We start from the raw sequence: 20,547 nt of genomic DNA on the forward strand, positions 1-20,547 counted from the left end.
GGCTTTCTGTAGGAATAATAATAATAATTTATTATTTGTACCCCACCCACCTGGCACTCTGGGCGGCTTCCAACAAGGATTAAAAATACATCAAAATGTCACACATGGAAAACTTCCCTGAACAGGGCTGCCTTCAGATGTCTTCTAAATGTCAGGTAGTTGTTGTTCTCTTTGACATCTGGTGGGAGGGTGTTCCACAGGGCGGGCGCCACCACCAAGAAGGCCCTCTGCCTGGTTTCCTGTAATTTTGCTTCTTGCAAGGAGGGAACCGCCAGAAGGCCCTCGGAGCTGGACCTCAGTGTCCGGGCAGAACGATGGGGGTGGAGACGCTCCTTCAGATATACTGGACCAAGACCGTGCTCGAAAACGTACTGGGAGCCAATGTAGGTCTTTCAAGACTGGTGTTATGCGGTCTCGGCGGCCATCCCCAATCACCAGTCTAGCTGCCGCGTTCTGGATTAGTTGTAGTTTCCGAGTCATCTTCAAAGGTAGCCCCACGTAGAGCGCATTGCAGTAGTCCAAGTGGGAGATAACCAGAGCATGCACCACTCTGGGGAGACAATCCGTGGGCAGGGAGGGTCTCCGCCTGCGTACCAGATGGAGCTGGTAAACAGCTGCGCTGGACACAGAAATGACCTGAGCCTCCATGGACAGCTGTAAGTCCAGAATGACTCCCAGGCTGCACACCTGATCCTTCAGGGGCACAGTGACCCCATTCAGGACCAGGGAGTCCCCTACACCTGCCCACCCCGTCCCCCCAAAACAGTAGCTGCCATCCATCCTCCAACTGCCTCCAGACACTCGCAAAGGACCTTCACCACCTTCACTGGTTCAGATTTGAAAGAGTGGTATCATCCGCATATTGATGGACACCCAGCCCAAACCTCCTGATGATCTCTCCCAGTGGCTGCATGTAAATGTTGAAAAGCATGGGGGAGAGGACAGAACCCTGAGGCACCCCACAAGTGAGAGCCCAGTGGTCTGAACACTCATCCCCCAACACCACTTTCTGGAACAGAGGAAGATGTCTACACTGTCTACACTGTCTACACTGGCTGGCAGCAGCCCTCCATCATTTCAGGGAGGGGTTTCTCCCATCCCTGCCTGGACATGCCATTGGACATCCAACTCAGGACCTCCTCAGGGGCTTCTCCATGCTTACCTGTCCTCCATGCTGTCCAGGCCTGGGCAGAGGCAGGATTTTATTTTGGACTCACCTGCCCCCATCCCCTGTCTGACTCTGTCCAGCAGATTTTAGCAGTTGTGTTAACTTACTTACTTTTGAACCCAAGTACAATAGTACCTGGGACGCCGGTGGCGCTGTGGTCTAAACCACAGAGCCTAGGACTTGCCGATCAGAAGGTCGGCAGTTCGAATCCCCGCGACGGGGTGAGCTTCCATTGCTCGGTCCCTGCTCCTGCCAACCTAGCAGTTCGAAAACATGTCAAAGTGCAAGTAGATAAATAGGTACCGCTCCGGCAGGGAGGTAAACGGTGTTTCCGTGCGCTGCTCTGGTTCGCCAGAAGTGGCTTAGTCCTGCTGGCCACATGACCTGGAAGCTGTACGCCGGCTCCCTCGGCCAGTAAAGCGAGATGAGCGCCGCAACCCCAGAGTCGTCCGCAACTGGACCTAATGGCCAGGGGTCCCTTTACCTTTAGTAAAGTGAACCATCACTGTCTCCTGTGGCAGGGAGTTCCAAAGCTTAACCAGAAAGGTGCTTTCTTTTTTCTGTCCTTACTCTCTCAACATTCTAGTGTTATAAGAGAGACTTCTCACCCCCCATGTTCTCCAACCCAGGCATAATTTTTATAAACTCTGATTGTGTCACCTCTTCCTCTCCTTCTCTCTAAACTAAAAAAAAAACCTGCTAGCTCTGCACCCTTTCCCCATAGGGGAGCCTCTCCACTCCCCTGGTCATTTTGGGCTGCCCTATTCTGAACCTTTTCCCTGTGGAAGGAGAATAATGATGTAAATAAATAAGGAATGGGTCTCCTAGATGGGCCCCCTTTGACTTCACCCTGCAGCTGGACTTTTCTCAGCTTCTGCAACGTTCTGGCCTGCTCGGGATTTTTTAAGTGATGTTTTCATATGATGTGGCAGGAATGGACCTGACAGCTGCTGCAGGAAATATTTCTTGCTGGTGGGTGGGCGGAAAGGAGGAATCTGGGTGACTCACGAGGGGTCAGTGTCTATTTCGAGAGGCCTGGGGGCTTGGCATCTTTGCGATGTTTACTACGGATGCATATAAATAGAAACCTCCTAACGGGATAAACTATGTGAGCAGTGTGTTCCCATAGCTCTGGTTCCAGGTCACAGATCCATTCTCATGTCTCGGTTCATCGTTGCAATTTGGCAGCACCCGCCATTTTAATTTTTTTTAAAAAAAATGTATTACATTTTTCAAAAAATAGAAATTAAACAAAGAAAAACAAAGAACAATACATGACACTGTAAACACATATACAGTGCTACCTCGGGTTACATATGCTTCAGGTTACATACGCTTCAGGTTACAGACTCCGCTAACCCAGAAATAGTGCTTCAGGTTAAGAACTTTGCTTCAGGATGAGAACAGAAACCGTGCTCCAGTGGCGCAGCAGCAGCGGGAGGCCCCATTAGCTAAAGTGGTGCTTCAGGTTAAGAACAGTTTCAGGTTAAGAACAGACCTCCGGAACTAATGAAGTACTTAACCCGAGGTACCACTGTACATGTTTTCCAAAATGAAAACTAATAAAAATAAAAATAAAGAAAAGATATAAAGTAAAAAGAAAAAATACTTTTCATAACTTGGAATATTACCAAATTCTTGCTTCAAATACTGCAATATATAAATCCTAGTTAAAATATTATAAAAGACTTCCACCGCATTCGCCACACGTCTCTTAGTTGTCTTACATTTACATCTGTTCTTCAGTCATTTCCCTTCCTCAGATTCTTTCATAATCCATCAAATCTTTATGTTCTCTGTATTCTTCACATGGTTAGTCTAGACACAACCAAACTTTCGTATTTGAGCCCTGCTTGTATAAATAATCATTTAAACATTTCCATTGTTTCTGAATTAAAATTCTTGACTCATGCCTTATTAAATCCCTCATTTTTGCTAACTCCAGCAGCACCCGCCATTTGGGGTGATCCTGACAGCAAGCCTGGGAGGTAGGCCAGGCTGGGAGGCAGCGACTGACCGCAGGACTTGAACTTGGGTCACCCTGGTCCTGGTCTGTTGCTCCAGAGTGGCATAACATGTCTAGGACGGCTCAGTCGGTAGAGCATGGGAGTCTTAATCTCAGGGTTGTGGGTTCGAGCCCCTCATGTGGGGTTGGGCTAGATGACCCTTGGAGCCCCTTCCAACTCAACAATTCTATGTGGTATTTCAGCAATGCAGGGAGAGGAATAGAGCAGGGCAGTTTCTGAATTGATCCCGGAATGTCCTGCTTTTCCTTATTTTCACTGGAGAAATGTCGGAGGGTCTGGAGCATAGTTGTCAACTTTTCCCTTTTCTTGCGAGGAATCCTATTCAGAATAAGGGAATTTCCCTTTAAAAAAGGGAAACGTTGACAGCTATGGTCTGGAGTTATGCAACCCCCAAGCCGAGGAGATAAGTGACTATATACAACCTTTAGAAGACATCTGAAGGCAGCCCTGAATAGGGAATTTTTTTTTATGTTTCATGTTTTATTAAGGTTTTATACAGATGCAATCAAAATTATTCAACCCCCATTGCAAATCAGGTTTATTATCAAAACTGACAGACTTCCAGCAACCCAGTCAGGTGGGTGGGGTATAAAGGATAAAATTATTATTGTGATGGAATGGGACATCTGTATTTTCATTGGAGAGGTGTCGGAGGGTATGGATTAAGCGTGCACACATCCGCAAAGCATCTGAATGTTGGGGGGTTTCCAAGCCTCGGATCTTGACTGACGTGTCCTTCAGGGTTTAACTCACAGCTGTCTTCCCAGTGACTCAGGTGGTTGTCGATTTCTATTTTGGCCTGGCTGTGCATGGAAGCTGGTCCCTAATTATAAACTCTCCTCAGCACTGAGAGCAGAGGGATGACAGCAGCGGGTCCCTTGCCTCACCGAGCCCTTTTGGGGGTCTGACTAACAGCCCCCTCCCTTTGCACCAAGTCCTTTTTGGGGGCGAGGAGAGCGCCGGACGCCTGGGACCCCAATAAAAGGTCTCTGGCTCACAAAGAGAGAGCAGAACTGAGCCGCTTCAGGAGGACCACAGCCGAAAAGCGAGAAGACCCTCGAAGCATCCCTGAGGCGAAGATGCTGTGCCGACTGCACCTGGCGGCCCCCCAGAGCCCCCTGCTCCGCCGGGCTCTGTGGCCCCCCACCCGCTCGCTCTTTGAGGACCTGGAAAGGGAGATGGATTCGCTGTGGGAGCTGCTGGGCACCTGCAGCAACTGGCCGCTCCGGGGCCACGAGGAAGCGTCCCGGGGGCTGGAAGAGGCCCCGTTTGTGGTGACCCAAGACATGGCCGGCTTTGACCCCCGGGAGCTGGTGGTCAAGCTGGTGGGCCAGAAGCTGGTGCTGACCGGCAGGAAGGCCACGCAGACCCCCGGAGGACCTTTCCGCTACGAGCTCTTCCGCCGCGAGTGGGACGTCCCGGGCAGCGTGGACCGCCAGCAACTCAGCTGCTCCATCTCCCGAGAGGGCCAGCTGCGCATCGAGGCCGCCGGGCCGCCCGCCAGGACGGTGCCCATCGAGGTCGGCCGGGCGCCGGGCAGTGGCCAGGAAGCCGCCTCCACCATGGAAGGCCGCCGGACCAAAGGCTGAGGGGAAACCGAGGCGCGGCGGAGACTCTGGGTGGACTTGGGACTCTGGAGCAGGGCTTTTCTGCCCATGAATGTTTTTCACTATAACGTTTCCCTTTGTGGTGGTCAGTCAATCTGCAGATATAATGCTGGAAAACAGGCGTCTCTATGAACGAAAGGAGAAGGGGGAGAGGTCATGATTTTATAAATGGTATTAAAGCGATTTATCTCGGTTCTGGAGGTCTTGTTCATCTTTTCTAATCATACTTAGCAAGTCAAAGGTATCACAGTAGGTTTGTAACAATACAAATTAAAATCCTTTGCTGATGATTTGGTTCTGACATTACAAGATCCAGACTCCAGTGCAGTTAAAGCACTGGAGCTAATACATGAGTTTGGTCAGGTAGCAGGATTTAAATTAAACAAGAGCAAGACCAAAGTAATAGAGAAAAATCTGGATAATGAAGAAAGGAAAATATTACAAGAAAAAACGGGCCTAGATTTTGTGAAAAACGTTAAATATTTGGGGGTGAACCTGTCTGGGAAAAATTTGAATCTGTATAAGGATAACTATGAGAAAATATGGAATGAAATAAAAAGAGATTTAGAGGTGTGGTCTAACTTAAAATTATCATTAATGGGCCGGATTTCTGTGATTAAGATGAATGTGCTGCCAAAGATGCTTTTTTTGTTTCAACCCCTCCCAGTTATAGACAATGTGAAATGTTTTAAAGAATGGCAAAAAGCTCTTTCTAGATTTATCTGGCAGGGGAGGAAACCCAGAATTAAATACAAATTACTTACAGATTCTAAAGAAAGAGAAGGATTCTCTCTGCCAGACTTAAAAATCTATTTTGAAGCTGCCGCACTTTGTTGGATTAAAGAATGGATGAAATTAGAAGATATAGATTTACTAGATTTGGGGGGATTTGATAATGTGTTTGGTTGGCATGCATATTTGTGGTATGATAAAGTAAAAGCCCATAAAGCATTTAAAAATCATATAATTAGGAAATCGTTGTATAACGTTTGGATAAAATACAAATACCTTTTAGAAAGAAAGATGCCCAGATGGCTTTCACCAATGGAGGCAAAGGCCCAGAAAAAATTAAATATGGATACCAAATGGTTGAGATGTTATGACTTATTAATAGAGGAAGAGAAAGGTTATAAATTAAGACCATTTGAGCAAATTTAAGATAAGCTAAACTGGCTACATTATCACCAGATTAACGAATTGTATAAATTGGATAAGAAAAATGGTTTTGCCTTGGAAAAATCTAAGTTGGAGATGGAGTTGTTAGATACTGAAGGTAAAAACATATGAACAAGATGAACAAGTTAAAGGTGAAAGATGAACAAGTTAAATTGGTGATGATTGGGCAAGAGATTTAGGACATAATATAATGTTTGAGGACTGGGAAAGATTGTGGAAGAAAGGAGTGAAGTTCACTGCATGTACTTTGTTAAAGGAAAATATTATGAAGATGATGTATAGATGGTATTTGACTCCTGTAAAATTAGCAAAGATGTATCATAATTTGAAGGAAGGTGAGGACAGGTGACCCCACCTAGGTCCGAAGTCACCCCCCACCAAAGCAGGCTCAAAGCTTCTCAGAGCTTTTCAAAATCATTTTCTCAGCAGCTAAGCATCAGAAACATTCCGCTTACTGTAACTAAAAAGATTGCAACAAAGGTAGGGAACACAGTCCATTGTTTCTCGGGCCTTTCTGATGCCTTCTGGCCTAGCTAAAGAACCACATTGCAACTTACTTTCTGTCCCGGAACCATGCCAGAACAAGAGATTGAAACATATCTGAACACTCTGAAACCCCTTTCCTGGGAAGGGCGCCAAGAGTCCAATAGTCCCAAGACAGCTTTCTGTTCATGCTCAGAGGAACTCATGGGGCAGGACTCTGGAAGGAGGAGAAAGGGGGAGGGAACTGGAAAGGGGTATATATGCTTGTGCACATGACTGTGAATTTCGTGCATGCTTTTTGTGACTTATCACACTTGCTCCTTCTACCAGTTAATGGATGGTAGAAATAAAAGCCTTTTCTCCGAAACTATTCCTTGAGTGTCTGTTGACTTCCCTTTCCCAGGCGCAATATTTTTCCCACCCGAGGGCAAAGCCTCATAAGGCTACAAATTGTGATAATACATGTTGGAAATGTAAAGAAAAGGAAGGAACATTCTTTCATATGTGGTGGACCTGCCCCAAGGTGAAAGACTTCTGGGAAAAGATTTATAATGAATTGAAAAAAATGTTGAAATATACATTTATAAAGAAACCAGAGGCCTTTCTTCTTGGAATAATAAGTTCGGAATTGCCCAAGAAAGACGTTAATTTATTTTTGTATGCCACAACTGCGGCTCGTATTTTGTTAGCTAAAAAGTGGGAAACTCCAGAATTACCAACAGTAGAAGAATGGCAGATGAAGATGATGGATTTTATGGAGCTAGCCGATCTAACCGGAAGAGTCCGCGACCAGAAGGAGGAGGAACACCACGAAGAATGGAAGAAATTTAATGACTATTTAGCTAAATTTGTTAAGCTAAAATCATTGGAAATGGCTTCCAGCTGCTTGCTCTTCTTTCAAAGGACTCAAGAAGAGCTTCTGAGATCCGAGGCAGCTCACGAGTAGGTACTCGCCTTCAGAGCCTGTTTAAACTCCCAGCATGGAAACATCAAATGGATGCACAAAGAATGCTTGCCAAACAGAAGTTGGCCGCATACAAAAATGGGCATTTCTCTGTCCCAGCAACTCCTCTAAGGACAACAATAGTTTTAAGGCAGAGACCAGAATGGGTTTTAAGGAATGGTAATATAAAAGAGATTGTTGATCCTCTGCAAGCAATTCAGATGGTATTAGATACACTTGGAATTCCTTATTACTAAAGAATGATTTTTAAAATGATATTAAAAAAGCATTGTCAGGATCAGCTTTCATATTATGTAGAGTGTCATATAAATCTATATCCAGGAATAAAATTGAGAATGTATTGAAGAAAAAGAATCTTGATTTGTTTACAGGAAACGCATATGGCCAAAAAACAAACATATTTTGACAAATAAAAGGTTAGTGGTTGAGTTTATTAACTCAAACGTGAACAAAAAAAGAGGGGTAGTGATCTATGTTAAGGAAAAATGGGAACCCAAACTAATCTGATTATCGGCCAAGTATTATAACATTTTAGAAGATCAATTAGCTCCAGTGTTATGCGAGGTCATGAACAGCATTTTGCGAGGAGGGAAGATACCAGACCCTTGGGAGGAGGCACATATCACGATGATTCCCAAACCCGACACTGATAGATTGAATATAAAAAATCACAGACCCATATCATTACTAAACAATGATTACAAAATTTTTGCAGAAGTATTGGCAAATAGACTTAAAAAATAAATAAAGGGCAGAAAATTGTGTCTGCAAATGGTGAGGCTGAAATGACTGAGAATGTTAAAGATCCTATGAATTCTGACTCTGGCCATTTCCCCCCCCCCCCCCATATATAAGGGTGTGGCTGATTGTTCCATGAATGACCAGAGGGAAATCACACAAAATGATAGCCCACATTTTTTAATAAACACCTGCTCTCAATTCCCTGTAAATAAAGGAAGCGCTCCCTTTGCTTGGGCTGCAGGAAAACAATATTGGCCAGATGAGAAGGAAACATGATCCCTTAGAACTGAGTTAACAGAAATTCAATTTGACCAACTTCTATTGCTAGCTTTGGTGAATACTTGAATTGCTGAGTTTCTTATTTTTTTAAAAAAATCTAACCCTATTTTTAAAATCTACTCCTTACCCTTCCCTTCCTTTATTCAAATGGTAATTTAGCCAAAAGATGCAACATTTTAAATGGTATAAAAAAATTGCTGAGACATGAACTCTGCACATGCACAGAGGTTAGGTCAGCTTAACAAAATACACTAGATACATCAACAACAAACCAGACCCAACCACCAACCCATCCCCCAGGGCAACGGGAGGGGAGCTAGGTGCTGCTCCTTATATGCTAGACCCAATTGCTGACACAGCTTGATGAACACAACGCAGCAGCACCTGCCATGTTTCACAGCTGCAAGACTGGGTCCCGTTATTTTGCTCTGGCCCCTTAAAGACATACACATTGGGCGGAACAATGATGAACCTTTACATTTCAAGAAACCATTCAACACACTCTCCCTCCACCCGTTTGTGTCTCTCTCCCTGAGGGACTGCGCATACACAGCTGGAGACTGCGCCTGCATGGAAACGTCCTCTGCTCCTCCCTTGTCAGTCCCCTCCTGGATCTGGGAGACAAGTGGTGCAGGAGAGGGTGTCCCTTCCCTTGCCTAGTCTGCCTCCTGCTCCTCTTCCTCCAGCTCTGAAGCTTCCCTTGCCTCTGACTCTTGCCTCCTGGCTGCTACAGGTCTCCACAAATCGCTGCTCCCCTCTCCTGAGTCAGACCCCAGACCCCTTTCCCCTGATGCAAAACCATCCGTGTCTGCCCAGTCCCTGGATCCCCTTCACGGCCAGAGATCAGTCCATTAGGCACAGGCAAGAGAAAAAGGTCAATGTCACCAACCGCCACCTCCAACACACCTGAGAGAAGGTTTCAAACACTGCAAATTGTGGACAAGATGGACTGTTTCAAGAAGTGGCAGAAAGATATTTCTAGATTTGTCTGGCAGGGCAAGAAGCCCAGAATAAAATTTAAGATACAGTGGTACCTCGCAAGACGAATGCCTCGTAAGACGAAAAACGCGCAAGACGAAAGGGTTTTTCATTTTTTGAGTTGCTTCGCAAGACGATTTTCCCTATGGGCTTGCTTCGCAAGACGAAAACATCTTGCGAGTTTGTTTCCTTTTTCTTAAAACCGTTAATACCCAGGGAATCCGTGCTTCGCAAGACGAAAAAATCGCAAGACGAAACAACTCGCAGAACGAATTAATTTCGTCTTGCGAGGCACCACTGTATTAACTGATGCAAAGGAAAGGGGTGGATTTGCCCTGCCAGACCTTAAACTTTACTATGAATCAGCCGCATTTTGTTGGCTGAAAGAATGGCTGCTTCTTGAGAACACAGACATTTTGGACTTAGAAGGTTTTAATAATGTTTTTGGATGGCATGCATATTTGTGGTACGACAAGGTTAAAGCACATAAAGCATTTAAAAACCATATTGTTAGGAAAGCATTGTTCAGTGTATGGATAAGATATAAGGACTTATTGGAAAATAAAACCCCAAGGTGGCTGTCACCAATGGAAGCAAAAGCCCAGAAAAAGCTCAATATGGAGGCCAAATGGCCGAAATATTGGGAAATTTTGGAACAAGAGGGAGATAGACTGAAACTGCAGAGTTTTGAGAAACTAAAAAACAAAGTGCGAGATTGGCTTCATTATTATCAGATAATGGAGGCATATAATTTGGACAAGAAAATTGGCTTCCAGGTGGAAAAATCAAAATTAGAAACAGAACTGTTAGAACCCAAAACTAAGATTTTGTCAAAGATGTATAACTTGCTGTTGACATGGAACACTCAGGATGAAACGGTGAAATCTGCTATGATAAAATGGGCACAATATGTTGGACATAACATTATGTTTGCTGACTGGGAACAGTTATGGACCACAGGTATGAAGTTTACGGCATGCAATGCCTTAAGAGAGAATATTATGAAGATGATATACAGGTGGTACATGACCCCAGTCAAGCTTGCAAAAATCTATCATTTGCCCGATAATAAATGTTGGAAATGTAAAGAAACTGAAGGTACATTCTTTCACCTTTGGTGGACGTGCCCAAGGATCAAGGCTTTCTGGGAAATGATCTATAATGAAATGAAAAAGGTATTTAAATATACCTTTCTGAAGAAACCAGAGGCCTTTCTCCTGGGCATGGTCGGCCAATTGGTGCCAAAGAAGGATAGAACTTTCTTTATGTACGCTACAACAGCAGCAAGAATACTTATTGCAAAGTACTGTATTGGAAGACACAAGATCTACCCACTTTGGAAGAATGGCAGACGAAGGTGATGGACTATATGGGATTGGCAGAAATGACTGGCAGAATCCGAGACCAGGGAGAAGAGTCGGTAGAAGAAGATTGGAAGAAATTTAAAGACTATCTACAGAAATATTGTAAAATTAATGAATGTTAGATTGATGTTGGATAGAAATTAAGTGGTTTCCAGCTGTAATGCTTTAAGAGAATATGAAAAAAGGGTTATGAAAAGGTAAAAATCTAATGGTAAGGATTTGCTGAACCAACAATTTAAAGTGGAATACAAAAAAGGGAGGTATGAGGAGGTCCGGGAAATAAGCTAAAGGAAAACTAGCAATAGAAAATCTGTGTGTTTTTAACTATTTTTATTTTTTATTTTTTTCCATTTTTATTGTAATACTTTAAAAACATCTTAATAAATATCCTATAAATAAAAAAAAGAGAGAAGGCAGCCCAGGAATAAGATCCCAATGCAAACCCCATTACAGAAGCCGCTCCACAGCCACCTGCAAACATACCTTTTCTTCCACCGTCCTTGGAACACACCTGAGAGGGAGACAGAGAAAGAGAGAGGAAAACTTACATTTTTTATTTTATTTTCTGAATGGGGATAAATATCAATCTGACACAGAGCTTGGGGGGGGGGAGAGACAGGAGGTTGCCCAAATGCCAGCAGGGGAGGGGGGGGGTCCCAAATTCTTTTACACACCCCAACCCCTGCTTGGATTCAGAATACTCTCTCATTTCTGTTTCCGGGTTCCTGCACCTTGAACAGCTTTCTGCACCGAGGGGATTTCAGCAGGGTATAAGCTCTATGGGAGAATTTAAAAAATAATAATATTTATTGAATGATTTTATGTTACAAAAAACAATACAGCCATACCACCATTAAATATAATTAAGAAATAAAAATTACATGCATCAATATTTAGTTTGTTATTTGTTATTTACCGTCTTATTTCCTCCCAAATATTGCATCCAACAATACACATGTGTGCAGACACCTACACACCCATACCCCCACACAAAATGATAATAATGAAAGCAAATATTTTTCCACTTTTATCTTCCAAAATCTTTTCTTCAACTTTGACTTCCTGTCAAGTCCCTTTGCATATGTTTTATCTTACATTTGAATGTACACAAAACAATAAACCTTTCTATATAATTTTTCTAATACATTCTGAGCTCTATGGGAGAAATTGGCTACCCAGTGCCTTAGCTAGGGGTGGGCCAGGGGGCTAGCCGGGGGTTTTGCCTCCATTGAGGTGCCCAGCCGGTGTGCAGGTACACAAATGTGCCAAACTGGGTCTTTGACCCAGGTGAAATCAAGTCTAGGCTCTTTAACCAGGCCTTTGGCTGACTGACATTCAATGAACTTTTAAAATGTGTTGGGGGGGATTGGGTTGTTTTTGTTTTATGCAGACAGGTTCCAGGACAATTGGACGGTTCCTTGAAGGGCTGCACAGAGACGAGGTGAAAAAGGGCAGGAAAAGCTTCTGGCTTCTCCCCCCAAACAGGAGACCCCCCTGCCCTGTTCAATACCCTGCAGCAGAGCCTCCCTCCTGGGCTCCCTGGTGCAAGTGGGGTCAGGATCGGGGCCACGGGGCTTGCAAGGGAGGAGTCCACCTGCAGCCCAGGTGAGACTCATCTGCAGCCCAGGCTCGCTCCTGCATAAAAGGGGCTTAGCAAGGGGCTTGGCTGAAAGAAGCTTTCAGGAGGGAAGGGGAGGAAGAGTTGGGCAGCTGCTTGCATAGGAGGCCTTGTCAGCAGGTAGGTGCTGGGAGTGCTGGTTTGGGAGCTTTCTCTAGCCAAACCTGGAGGCTTCTCTCCCGGGAGGAGGGAGCAGGTGGGGGGTGAAGGAGAGGATCTCTTAAGGCACCCAGAAAGAAAGCAGGGGGTCCTCAGCCCCCTGCCCTCCCAGGAGTCCTTGGAGGTGTTATTCAAAAGAGATGACCCCCAACAAAGGGGTGTGGCAGTTTTGAAAGATTTTAGGGACTGCCCCGCCCCTTAGCCAAAGAGAGGGTTTGTCAGAAGACCTGGTAATGCTGGCAGGTTGCCTTATCCTGGCCAGTCTGGGACATTTTTGAAATGGTTTCTGAAACCTGCCCTATTCCCACACAAAATGTGCCCTTTTGACTGGATTGGAAGGGTTTGTAAGTGAAAAGAACCTTTGGGAGAGGTGTTTCCAAGCTATTCTCTTTTGCAGAGAACAAATTTGGGGTCCTTAAGAGTGAAGATGACTTCTGGATTGCTCCCCTGTTCTATTTTAGAAATAATAATAATTTTATTATTTACAGTCCGCCCATTTGACTGGATTATATTTGTGTGTGTTTTAGCTTGTGTACTTGCAAACATTCATTTTATTTCTGGCACCTTAGAATTCTTAAAACAGAGGGAAGGCTTACATGCGAGTAATCTTTGCAGGTGGTGTCTCCACCTGAGCCCAGAACCTGCCCATGCTGCAGGTGGAGGTCTTCCCTTGCAGGGCTGGGGGCTCCACTGACTGGGGCTCAGCTACAGGAATTTGGTGGGGGCTGGACAATGTGGCAGCACTGCGGGAGGGGGTGCCCAAAGTGGCCCCCACTAGCCAGAGCAGCTCAGGGGTGGTGGCCAACTTGTGTGTAGGCTGGGTAGGTCCAAAGCCCAGCCGCTTCCCATCTGGGGGCAAAGCCCCTTTGGACTGGGGAGGTGGAAGTGGGGCCCCTTCCAAGCAGGCGGCTGGGGTGGGGGGAGACACATGCGCCCCTTGATGGACGTGCAGGACGCAGCAACAGACACAGGGACGATGGCTGCCCACAGGTGCCCCTCTCTGCCGAGTCTGCAGCGTTCCAGGTGGGGACGCCGCAAAGTCACCCGCAGGCTCTGAGGGGAAATGCTTGCCCAGGGGGACGGTGGTCCATAAGGGGGGCTGGGTGGGGCGGTTGCAGAGTGCCTGGCAAATGCGCTCCTCCTCTTGCCTCTGCAGCCAAGTCCTCTGCCTCGCTGGCCGGCCCCCGGCCCCCCCTGAACTGCCCCAACCCGCCCATGATGACCATGGTAATAGAGGCCGTGAGGACCCTGGACGAAGGCAAGGGGGACCCCATCCGCCTCAAGTATGGCCTGAAGATCGCCCTGGCCAGAGGTCTGAAAAGGGGCTGCCTCGTCCGGCCACGCAACTCTCTTGCACTGGGAGCCACAGGGAGATTCCAGGTGAGGCGGAAGGGGCTGGAGGGGTGGTATCTGGGGGGGGGACATGTCCTGCTCCTTCTGAGCCCCCCCCCCTGCACTCAGCTCCCACCGTTTAGAAGCTGCCAGCAGGCGACAGCGGCCACAATCCCAGGATGGCTTTGACTGGCCAGCTGAAGCAGCTGATGGGAGCTGCGGGATCTCTGACCCTCAGTGAGTTTCCCTTGCATGTGAAGACAGGCTCCTGCTAGCTAGGGACGATGGGAGTTGTAGTCCAACAACAGCAGGAGACCCGGGTTTGGGAAACACTGATTTAGAGCCAAACATCTCTGCGGAATCTGCCCTGAGAGCTCAGAAAGACCCCCCCCCCAGAACTCCTGGGGAGAGGGAGCCTTTTCTCTCCCTGCTCTTAAATGTCCTTTCTTGTGTCCTAACGGCTCCAGCTGGGCCCGGCGTATGCCAGAGGGAAGAGCCCGGAAAAGCATGCAGTGGGGAAAGCAGCGCCCACACCAAAAAAAGCGGCCAAGGACCCTACGGAAAAACCAAGGCTGGGAGGTAAGGAGGAAGGGCCACAACCACCCCTGGCTCTGTGGTTGCAGGGGGGCTGGTGGCCTCCATGGACGGAGGCAGGAGAATAAGGGCAATGGTTGGGATTCATCGGTGGGCAGTTGTTCTGCTCGGGGTCCTGCTTGTGGGGCAGCTGGTTGACCAGTGACCCTTTGGCTTCCCCCAGCAGCCAGACTCCTCTTAAGCAGGTCTGTTGGGATATCAGAACCTCCAGGGCCAGGGGCAGTCTACCCCTGAATGGCAAACCAGTGGCAGGGCTCTTGCACTCGGGTCCTAACCCACAGTGGGCACATGGTTGGCCCTGGGAGAACAGGAGGCTGTACTAGATGGGCTCTCTTTATGTTCTTATGCTGGAAAAATGTGTGGTCTTTGCTTCCTTTCCTTTCTTTGCTGGGGGCTGCCACCCCACAGTGCTGAGCTCTGGCCTCTTCTTGCCACCAGCCAACCAGGCAGTGGGGCAGAAGGGGCCGGAGTGGGGGTCACTAATCCAGCTGAGAACGAGGAAGCCCTTTCTGTCTGGAATGGGTCCCTGAGGAGATGGGGGGCTCTCCTTCCTTGGAGGTTTCTAAGCAGAGCTTGGGCGGCCATCTGTCAGGGATGCTTTATCTGAGAGTCCTGCTTTGCAGGGGCTGGGCTGGATGACCTCTGGGGACCCCTCCCAACTCTGGTTCTCTAACCGCTGGGCCTCAAAGCCTGCTGAGGTCTTAACTCTCTGCCTCCGCCCCTCCAAGCTGAACCTCTCTCTGCAAGCTCCTTCACACTTTCCCCCAGGGGCGTCCTCTGTCTCCCCACTTATCTCTGATTGTTTTTCTTTGCCCTCCTCTGAATTTCTTCCAAAGAGCAGCATCCAGAACTGGCCTCAGGCCGCCGAGATGCTGCCATGGAGCCGCCTCCCCTCCTGCACAGTCCAGGTCCCCTTTCAGTCAGAAGGCTTTCCGTCCCGGGGGCCGCACGCCCATCTGCACAACTTTCCAGGGGCCAGTGGTGGAGGCGTATGAGTGGCAAATGTCAGGGCTGCCTTTGGTTAGCAGGTGACGCACACTCACCCCTCCTCGAAATGAGAGGCAGTTGTCCAAGGGCAAAAGCACTGGCAGAGCCTTTTGAGGGCCAGTCAGTAAGTCACGGAGGGCCGCATCTGGCCCTTGAGAGTGTACCCCATCCCTGGCCTGAAGGAACAAATGTTTGGATCTCCGTTTAGCTTGCACCCAAGGAAGTGGGGAACTCCTTCATTGCTTCTCCATAGTGTAGAGTTGGAAGGGGACCCCCAGGGTCATCCAGTCCACCCCCTGCAATGCAGGAATCTTTTGCTCCGAGATTCAGAGCCTCAAGGGCCACTGTGGTGACTTGTGTGCAGCAATAAGGCTGCTGGCACATTTGCCGAGCTAAGCAGGTCCAGCATGGCTTCAAACTGGCAGGGCTGGATGGCCCTCAGGGTCTCTTCCAACTCTGCCGTTCTGCCACTTGAGCCCCTTCTCCTCTCTCTTCTGCCTCGCAGGATCCAGGCAAACCTCCAGAGAAGCCCAAGGAAAGCAAGACGGGGGGCCAAGGACGAGGGGCCCCCCAGGCAGGGCCAAGGCGCCTGCAGCGGCCAAGAAAGCCTAGTTTGACCAGGGGTCCAAGCCCCCCAGAGCCAAATGGTTTAGTGAATTTTAAAATGGGGTTTTATGTGGTTTTTATGTAGGTTTTTATGTAGGTTTTTATGTAGGTTTTTATGTAGGTTTTTATGTAGGTTTTTATGTAGGTTTTTATGTAGGTTTTTATGTAGGTTTTTATGTAGGTTTTTATGTAGGTTTTTATGTAGGTTTTTATGTAGGTTTTTATGTAGGTTTTTATGTAGGTTTTTATGTAGGTTTTGAGGTAGGTTTGAGGTAGGTTTGAGGTAGGTTTGAGGTAGGTTTATGCAGTTTTTATGTAGTTTTATGTAGTTTTTTCAATTTCATTGTCCTGCATGGTCCTGTTCCGGCTTTGACCCCTGGGAGCTGGTGGTCAAGCTGGTGGGCCAGAAGCTGGTGCTGACCAGCAGGAAGGCCACGCAGACCCCCGGAGGACCTTTCCGCTACGAGCTCTTCCGCCGCAAGTGGGACGTCCCGGGCAGCGTGGACCGCCAGCAGCTCAGCTGCTCCATCTCCCGAGAGGGCCAGCTGCGCATCGAGGCCGCCGGGCCGCCCGCCAGGACGGTGCCCATCGAGGTCGGCCGGGCGCCGGGCAGTGGCCATGAAGCCGCCTCCACCACGGAAGGCCGCCGGACCAAAGGCTGAGGGGAAACCGAGGTGCAGCAGAGACTCTGGGTGGATTTGGGACTCTGGAGCAGGGCTTTTCTGCCCATGAATGTTTTTGTGGTGGTCAGTCAATTTGCAGATATAACTCTGGAAAACAGGCGTCTCTATGAACGAAAGGAGAAGCCTGCAGGTCAGGGTGGAGGATTTTTGGGGTTTTTTGTCCTTGTTCATATCTCATGTTTCGATGCTGTGTTTTATGTTCGGATCTCATACCCTCCAACATTTATTGGATGAAAACAGAGGTATCCTATTCAATAATAATAATAATAAATATTTATACACAATACTATTTATGCATTATGGGGTGCTTATTTAAAATCTGAAATACGATTACAATTGACTGTTGTAAGGCCCGGGTCCACATTCTTTGTGTCTAGACAGGCTTTGCCCTAAACAAAAATGTTTTTAGCAGTAGCCGAAAATAATACTGTGACGGCACCTGCGCAACGTCAAGAGGCAGGGAGTGAAAAGATACATTTCTTACAAACGCAGAATTTGGTATTATGCTTTTATGCAGAGGGCCTTGTCGGTGGTGGCGCCCTTCCATCAGATGTCAAGGAGATAAACAACTATTGACTTTTAGAAGACATCTGAAGGCAGCCCTGTTCAGAGAAGTTTTTAATGTTTGATTATGTTATGTGTTGGAAGCCACCCAGAATGGCTGGGGCAACGCAGTCTAATAATAATAATAGTAATAGTAATAATAATAATAATAATAATTAATAGTTATTATTGTTACTGTTATTATTCTGAGGTGGTTCAGCTGTAGATTTGGGCCTCTCCGGACTGGTCAGTGTCCCAGGGTCTGACTTGTGAGAGGTAGAAATTAAAGATACACCCACATCAACACTGCCCCTTAGCAATTCGAAGTGTGTGCGTTAAATTCAATTCCCCGGTTTTCATGGGCTTGAAATGTTTTAGGAACACCTGGGGGAATTTTGAGTGGCAGGAAAAAAATATCCTTGCTTCTTCCTTTTTCTATCTTGGGCCTCGACTGGGAGCTGATGCAAGGACTTGCAAGAAACCGATGGTGCCGTCCCTCTCTCAACACCTTTCACCCAAATTGTGAGACTTGAAGCAGAAGGGGGTTGAGGCAGGAAGTGAGGAAATGGATGAGCTTTTTTAAAAAATATATAAATTCCCTTTCTTAGCTTTTCCATAACTCCCCTTTGCCTAGCAAAAGCAGGACTGCGTCGTTTCTTCGGGAGACAGTAAAGGAGGGATGGATGGATGTGGGAATCTAGGTGAGAGAATTTAACTCGGTGCTGTTTCTCAGCCTGGCCACCCTCGCAGGGCTGGTAGGAAGAAAACGTGGGAGGGGGCTGTGTGAGACCCCTGCATTGCAGGGGGTTGGACTAGATGACACGCAGGGTCCCTTCCCACGCCACGATTCTATGACAAAGGCAGAGCTCAGGTTTGGAAAGCAGGTCTTGCCAGCAGTATCCTTGTTGGCCCCACAGCCCAGTCTGGCACTCCCCTTCTCAAGAACAGGCAGCCTTTTCTTCTCAGATTACTGTGACCTCGAAAAAAAGGGGGAGGAATTTCTCTACTAGAGTCTAGAGTCTTCCAGAAGGATCTGCTGATTTCCTGTTTTCCATGCAGCAGCTTTGGGATGGGGTGTGTGTGATTCTGGCACCCTTCCAACACCCCAGGGCACTTTTTTTGCAGGGTGGGGGAGCCTAGCTGAACCCTGAACCTTTCTCTCCTTCTTTCAATTATATTTTATTAACTTCCAACATTTTTTTTTAACATATACAGTCAAAACACAATTTCTCTTCTTTTTCTCGACTTCCCACCCTGTTTTCCATGGAGTTGCTGCTTCTCCCCTTCTACAGACCCCCTATTCTATCAAATCACAACCACAATATTATAATCCAATTCCTCCTGTTGCTCATTGTTCATCGCATGGTAATATTTCTTTAAACGGTTCGGGAAAGGCATCTATTCTTCCATAAAAACACTCGTTAGATTCTCCGAATTTTGCTGCTAATTTTGCCAGTTCTGTGCCTTCCTCCCTGGGGCTTCTCGGCACAACACCAGCTAGCAAATCCTCTTGCAAACTGTGGCGTCATTTCTGGACTTCTGCCAAGGCCTTCCTCTCAGCTGCGTCTCGACGTCTCTGGAAGGGCCTCCTCGGTTCCAGGTCCGCCTGGAAAGGCCTCTTACAACACATTGCGTCAGTCTCTGGGCTCGTGCCAAGGGGCTGGCCGGCAGATAAAAAGCCGCAGCGCACTCGGAGTCAGCCAGACGGAAAGGAACCTCAGCCGAAGCAGGTCTGCTTGCTAGATCATCAGCCGAAGGGGCTCCGCTTGCTAGATCATCTCTTCCTTGGCTGTTTAGCCAGACAGAAAGGAAGCACAGCCGAAGGAGCTCTGCTTGCTAGAACATCTGCCGAAGGAGCTCTGCTTGCTAGAACATCTGCCGAAGGAGCTCTCCTTGCTCGATCATCAGCTGAAGGAGCTCCGCTTGCTAGATCATCTCTTCCCTGGCTGTTTGACTGCGGCACCACCATGGCAAGCTATTCCCGCTACCTGCTCCGCATGCTGCCTGTGCGCCGCTGGCCGCTACAGGGCTTTGGCCCCGTCTGGCTCAGTGGGCCGCAATCGGCTGGCGAGGCCCTCTGGCCGGCAGCCGGGCAAAGCTTCGTCGACCGGGTCGCAGCCGACATGGAGAGGCAGTTCGTGGAAATGGAGGCGATGAGCAGGGCCTTCTTCCAGGCCTCGCCACTGCAGAAGTTCCTGCGGGAAGCGTCGCCGGAGGAGAGCGTGGCTCGGGACAGCGAGGCGGGCGGAAAGTTTCGCCTCTCGGTGGACGTGGCCGGCTTTGCGCCGGAGGACGTGGCTGTGCAGCTGGACGGCAGGAAGCTGATGGTGTCCGCCAAGCGGCTGCGTGAGAACACAAGCGAGGAGGGCGGCTGCATGAGGGAACACCACGAGGTGCACCGCGAGACTCTCCTCCCCGCCGACGTGGACCTCCAGGCCGTGACGTGCTCCCTGGCATCCGACGGGCAGCTGTGCATCGAGGCCCCCCGCCTGGCTGCCGCAAAAGCCATCTCCATCGACGTGAAGGCGGCCGACCAGCAGGTTCCGGGGACCAACGCAGAGAAGGACCCGGAGAAGCCGCAGGAGGCTTGAAAAGTGTGGACGTTTTGGGCACGCACCGGCTACTGCGGGAGTTAGTGCGACGTCTTAGCTCGGCTCCCCATTCAAAAGAGCGTTTCCCGGGATTCCAGCTGACCTTTTGACTGCCTTGACTAATATTTCCAATTTATTAATCGCCTTCGAAAGCGATGTGCGCTTCTTTTCCTTGTGTGCAATTAAAAATTGTGTGTCTTTATTTTTTCCACGTTAATCACCAAACTGATTTATGCTTCTGTTCCTTATCCACAATAAAAAATGGTGTTTTATTTTTGCACATTGGTTGTGTTTTTGCTTGCTTTCGAAGAATTGTAGAGTTGGAAGGGACCATGAGGGTCATCTAGTCCAACCCCCTGCAATGAACCCAAGACCCTGAGACTAAGAGTTCTTGTGCTCTACCAACATCTATTCGGTGGGTCTGCTTTGAGCATGACTAACATAGGAGGCACAACTCTTCCAATGGCACGGTTCTCCTCCTCCTGAAGGCAGGATTCAATTTGGCAGGATTTCAAGACGGAAACCCAAGTTATGGGTTGCTGGGAGGCTTAGTAAGGGCAGACGGCCAGGCAAATTTTGGAGTGCCCCCTGCAGCGGTTCAGTGGTCCTGTAGTTGCAGCCTACCACAGCCAAGCACATTTGGCTAA

The 20,547-nt window shown here is 47.9% G+C and overlaps 2 protein-coding genes across 3 annotated transcripts; both read left to right on the forward strand.

Moving 5' to 3' along the window:
* The first annotated feature begins 3,965 nt into the window (after positions 1 to 3,965).
* LOC309361090 (heat shock protein 30C-like) lies at positions 3,966 to 17,057 on the forward strand. The gene is made up of 2 exons (XM_081896038.1): positions 3,966 to 4,922; positions 16,865 to 17,057. Exon 1 carries the CDS (start codon positions 4,275 to 4,277, stop codon positions 4,782 to 4,784), a length of 510 nt encoding a protein of 169 aa, XP_081752164.1. The 5' UTR covers positions 3,966 to 4,274; the 3' UTR covers positions 4,785 to 4,922; positions 16,865 to 17,057.
* Positions 17,058 to 18,419: 1,362 nt separating this feature from the next.
* Positions 18,420 to 20,180, forward strand: LOC309360934 (heat shock protein Hsp-16.1/Hsp-16.11-like). 2 transcript variants are annotated; one of them, XM_081895937.1, is made up of 2 exons: positions 18,420 to 19,039; positions 19,227 to 20,180. In XM_081895937.1, exon 2 carries the CDS (start codon positions 19,277 to 19,279, stop codon positions 19,898 to 19,900), a length of 624 nt encoding a protein of 207 aa, XP_081752063.1. In that variant the 5' UTR covers positions 18,420 to 19,039; positions 19,227 to 19,276; the 3' UTR covers positions 19,901 to 20,180. The 2 variants fall into 2 exon arrangements, with proteins under 2 accessions (XP_081752063.1, XP_081752062.1); XM_081895936.1 differs by having other exon boundaries at positions 18,421 to 19,039; positions 19,197 to 20,180.
* The last annotated feature ends 367 nt before the right edge of the window (positions 20,181 to 20,547 follow it).

Source organism: Podarcis melisellensis, assembly GCF_964234715.1.
Source record: "Podarcis melisellensis genome assembly, chromosome: 18".
Lineage (NCBI taxonomy): Eukaryota > Metazoa > Chordata > Lepidosauria > Squamata > Lacertidae > Podarcis > Podarcis melisellensis.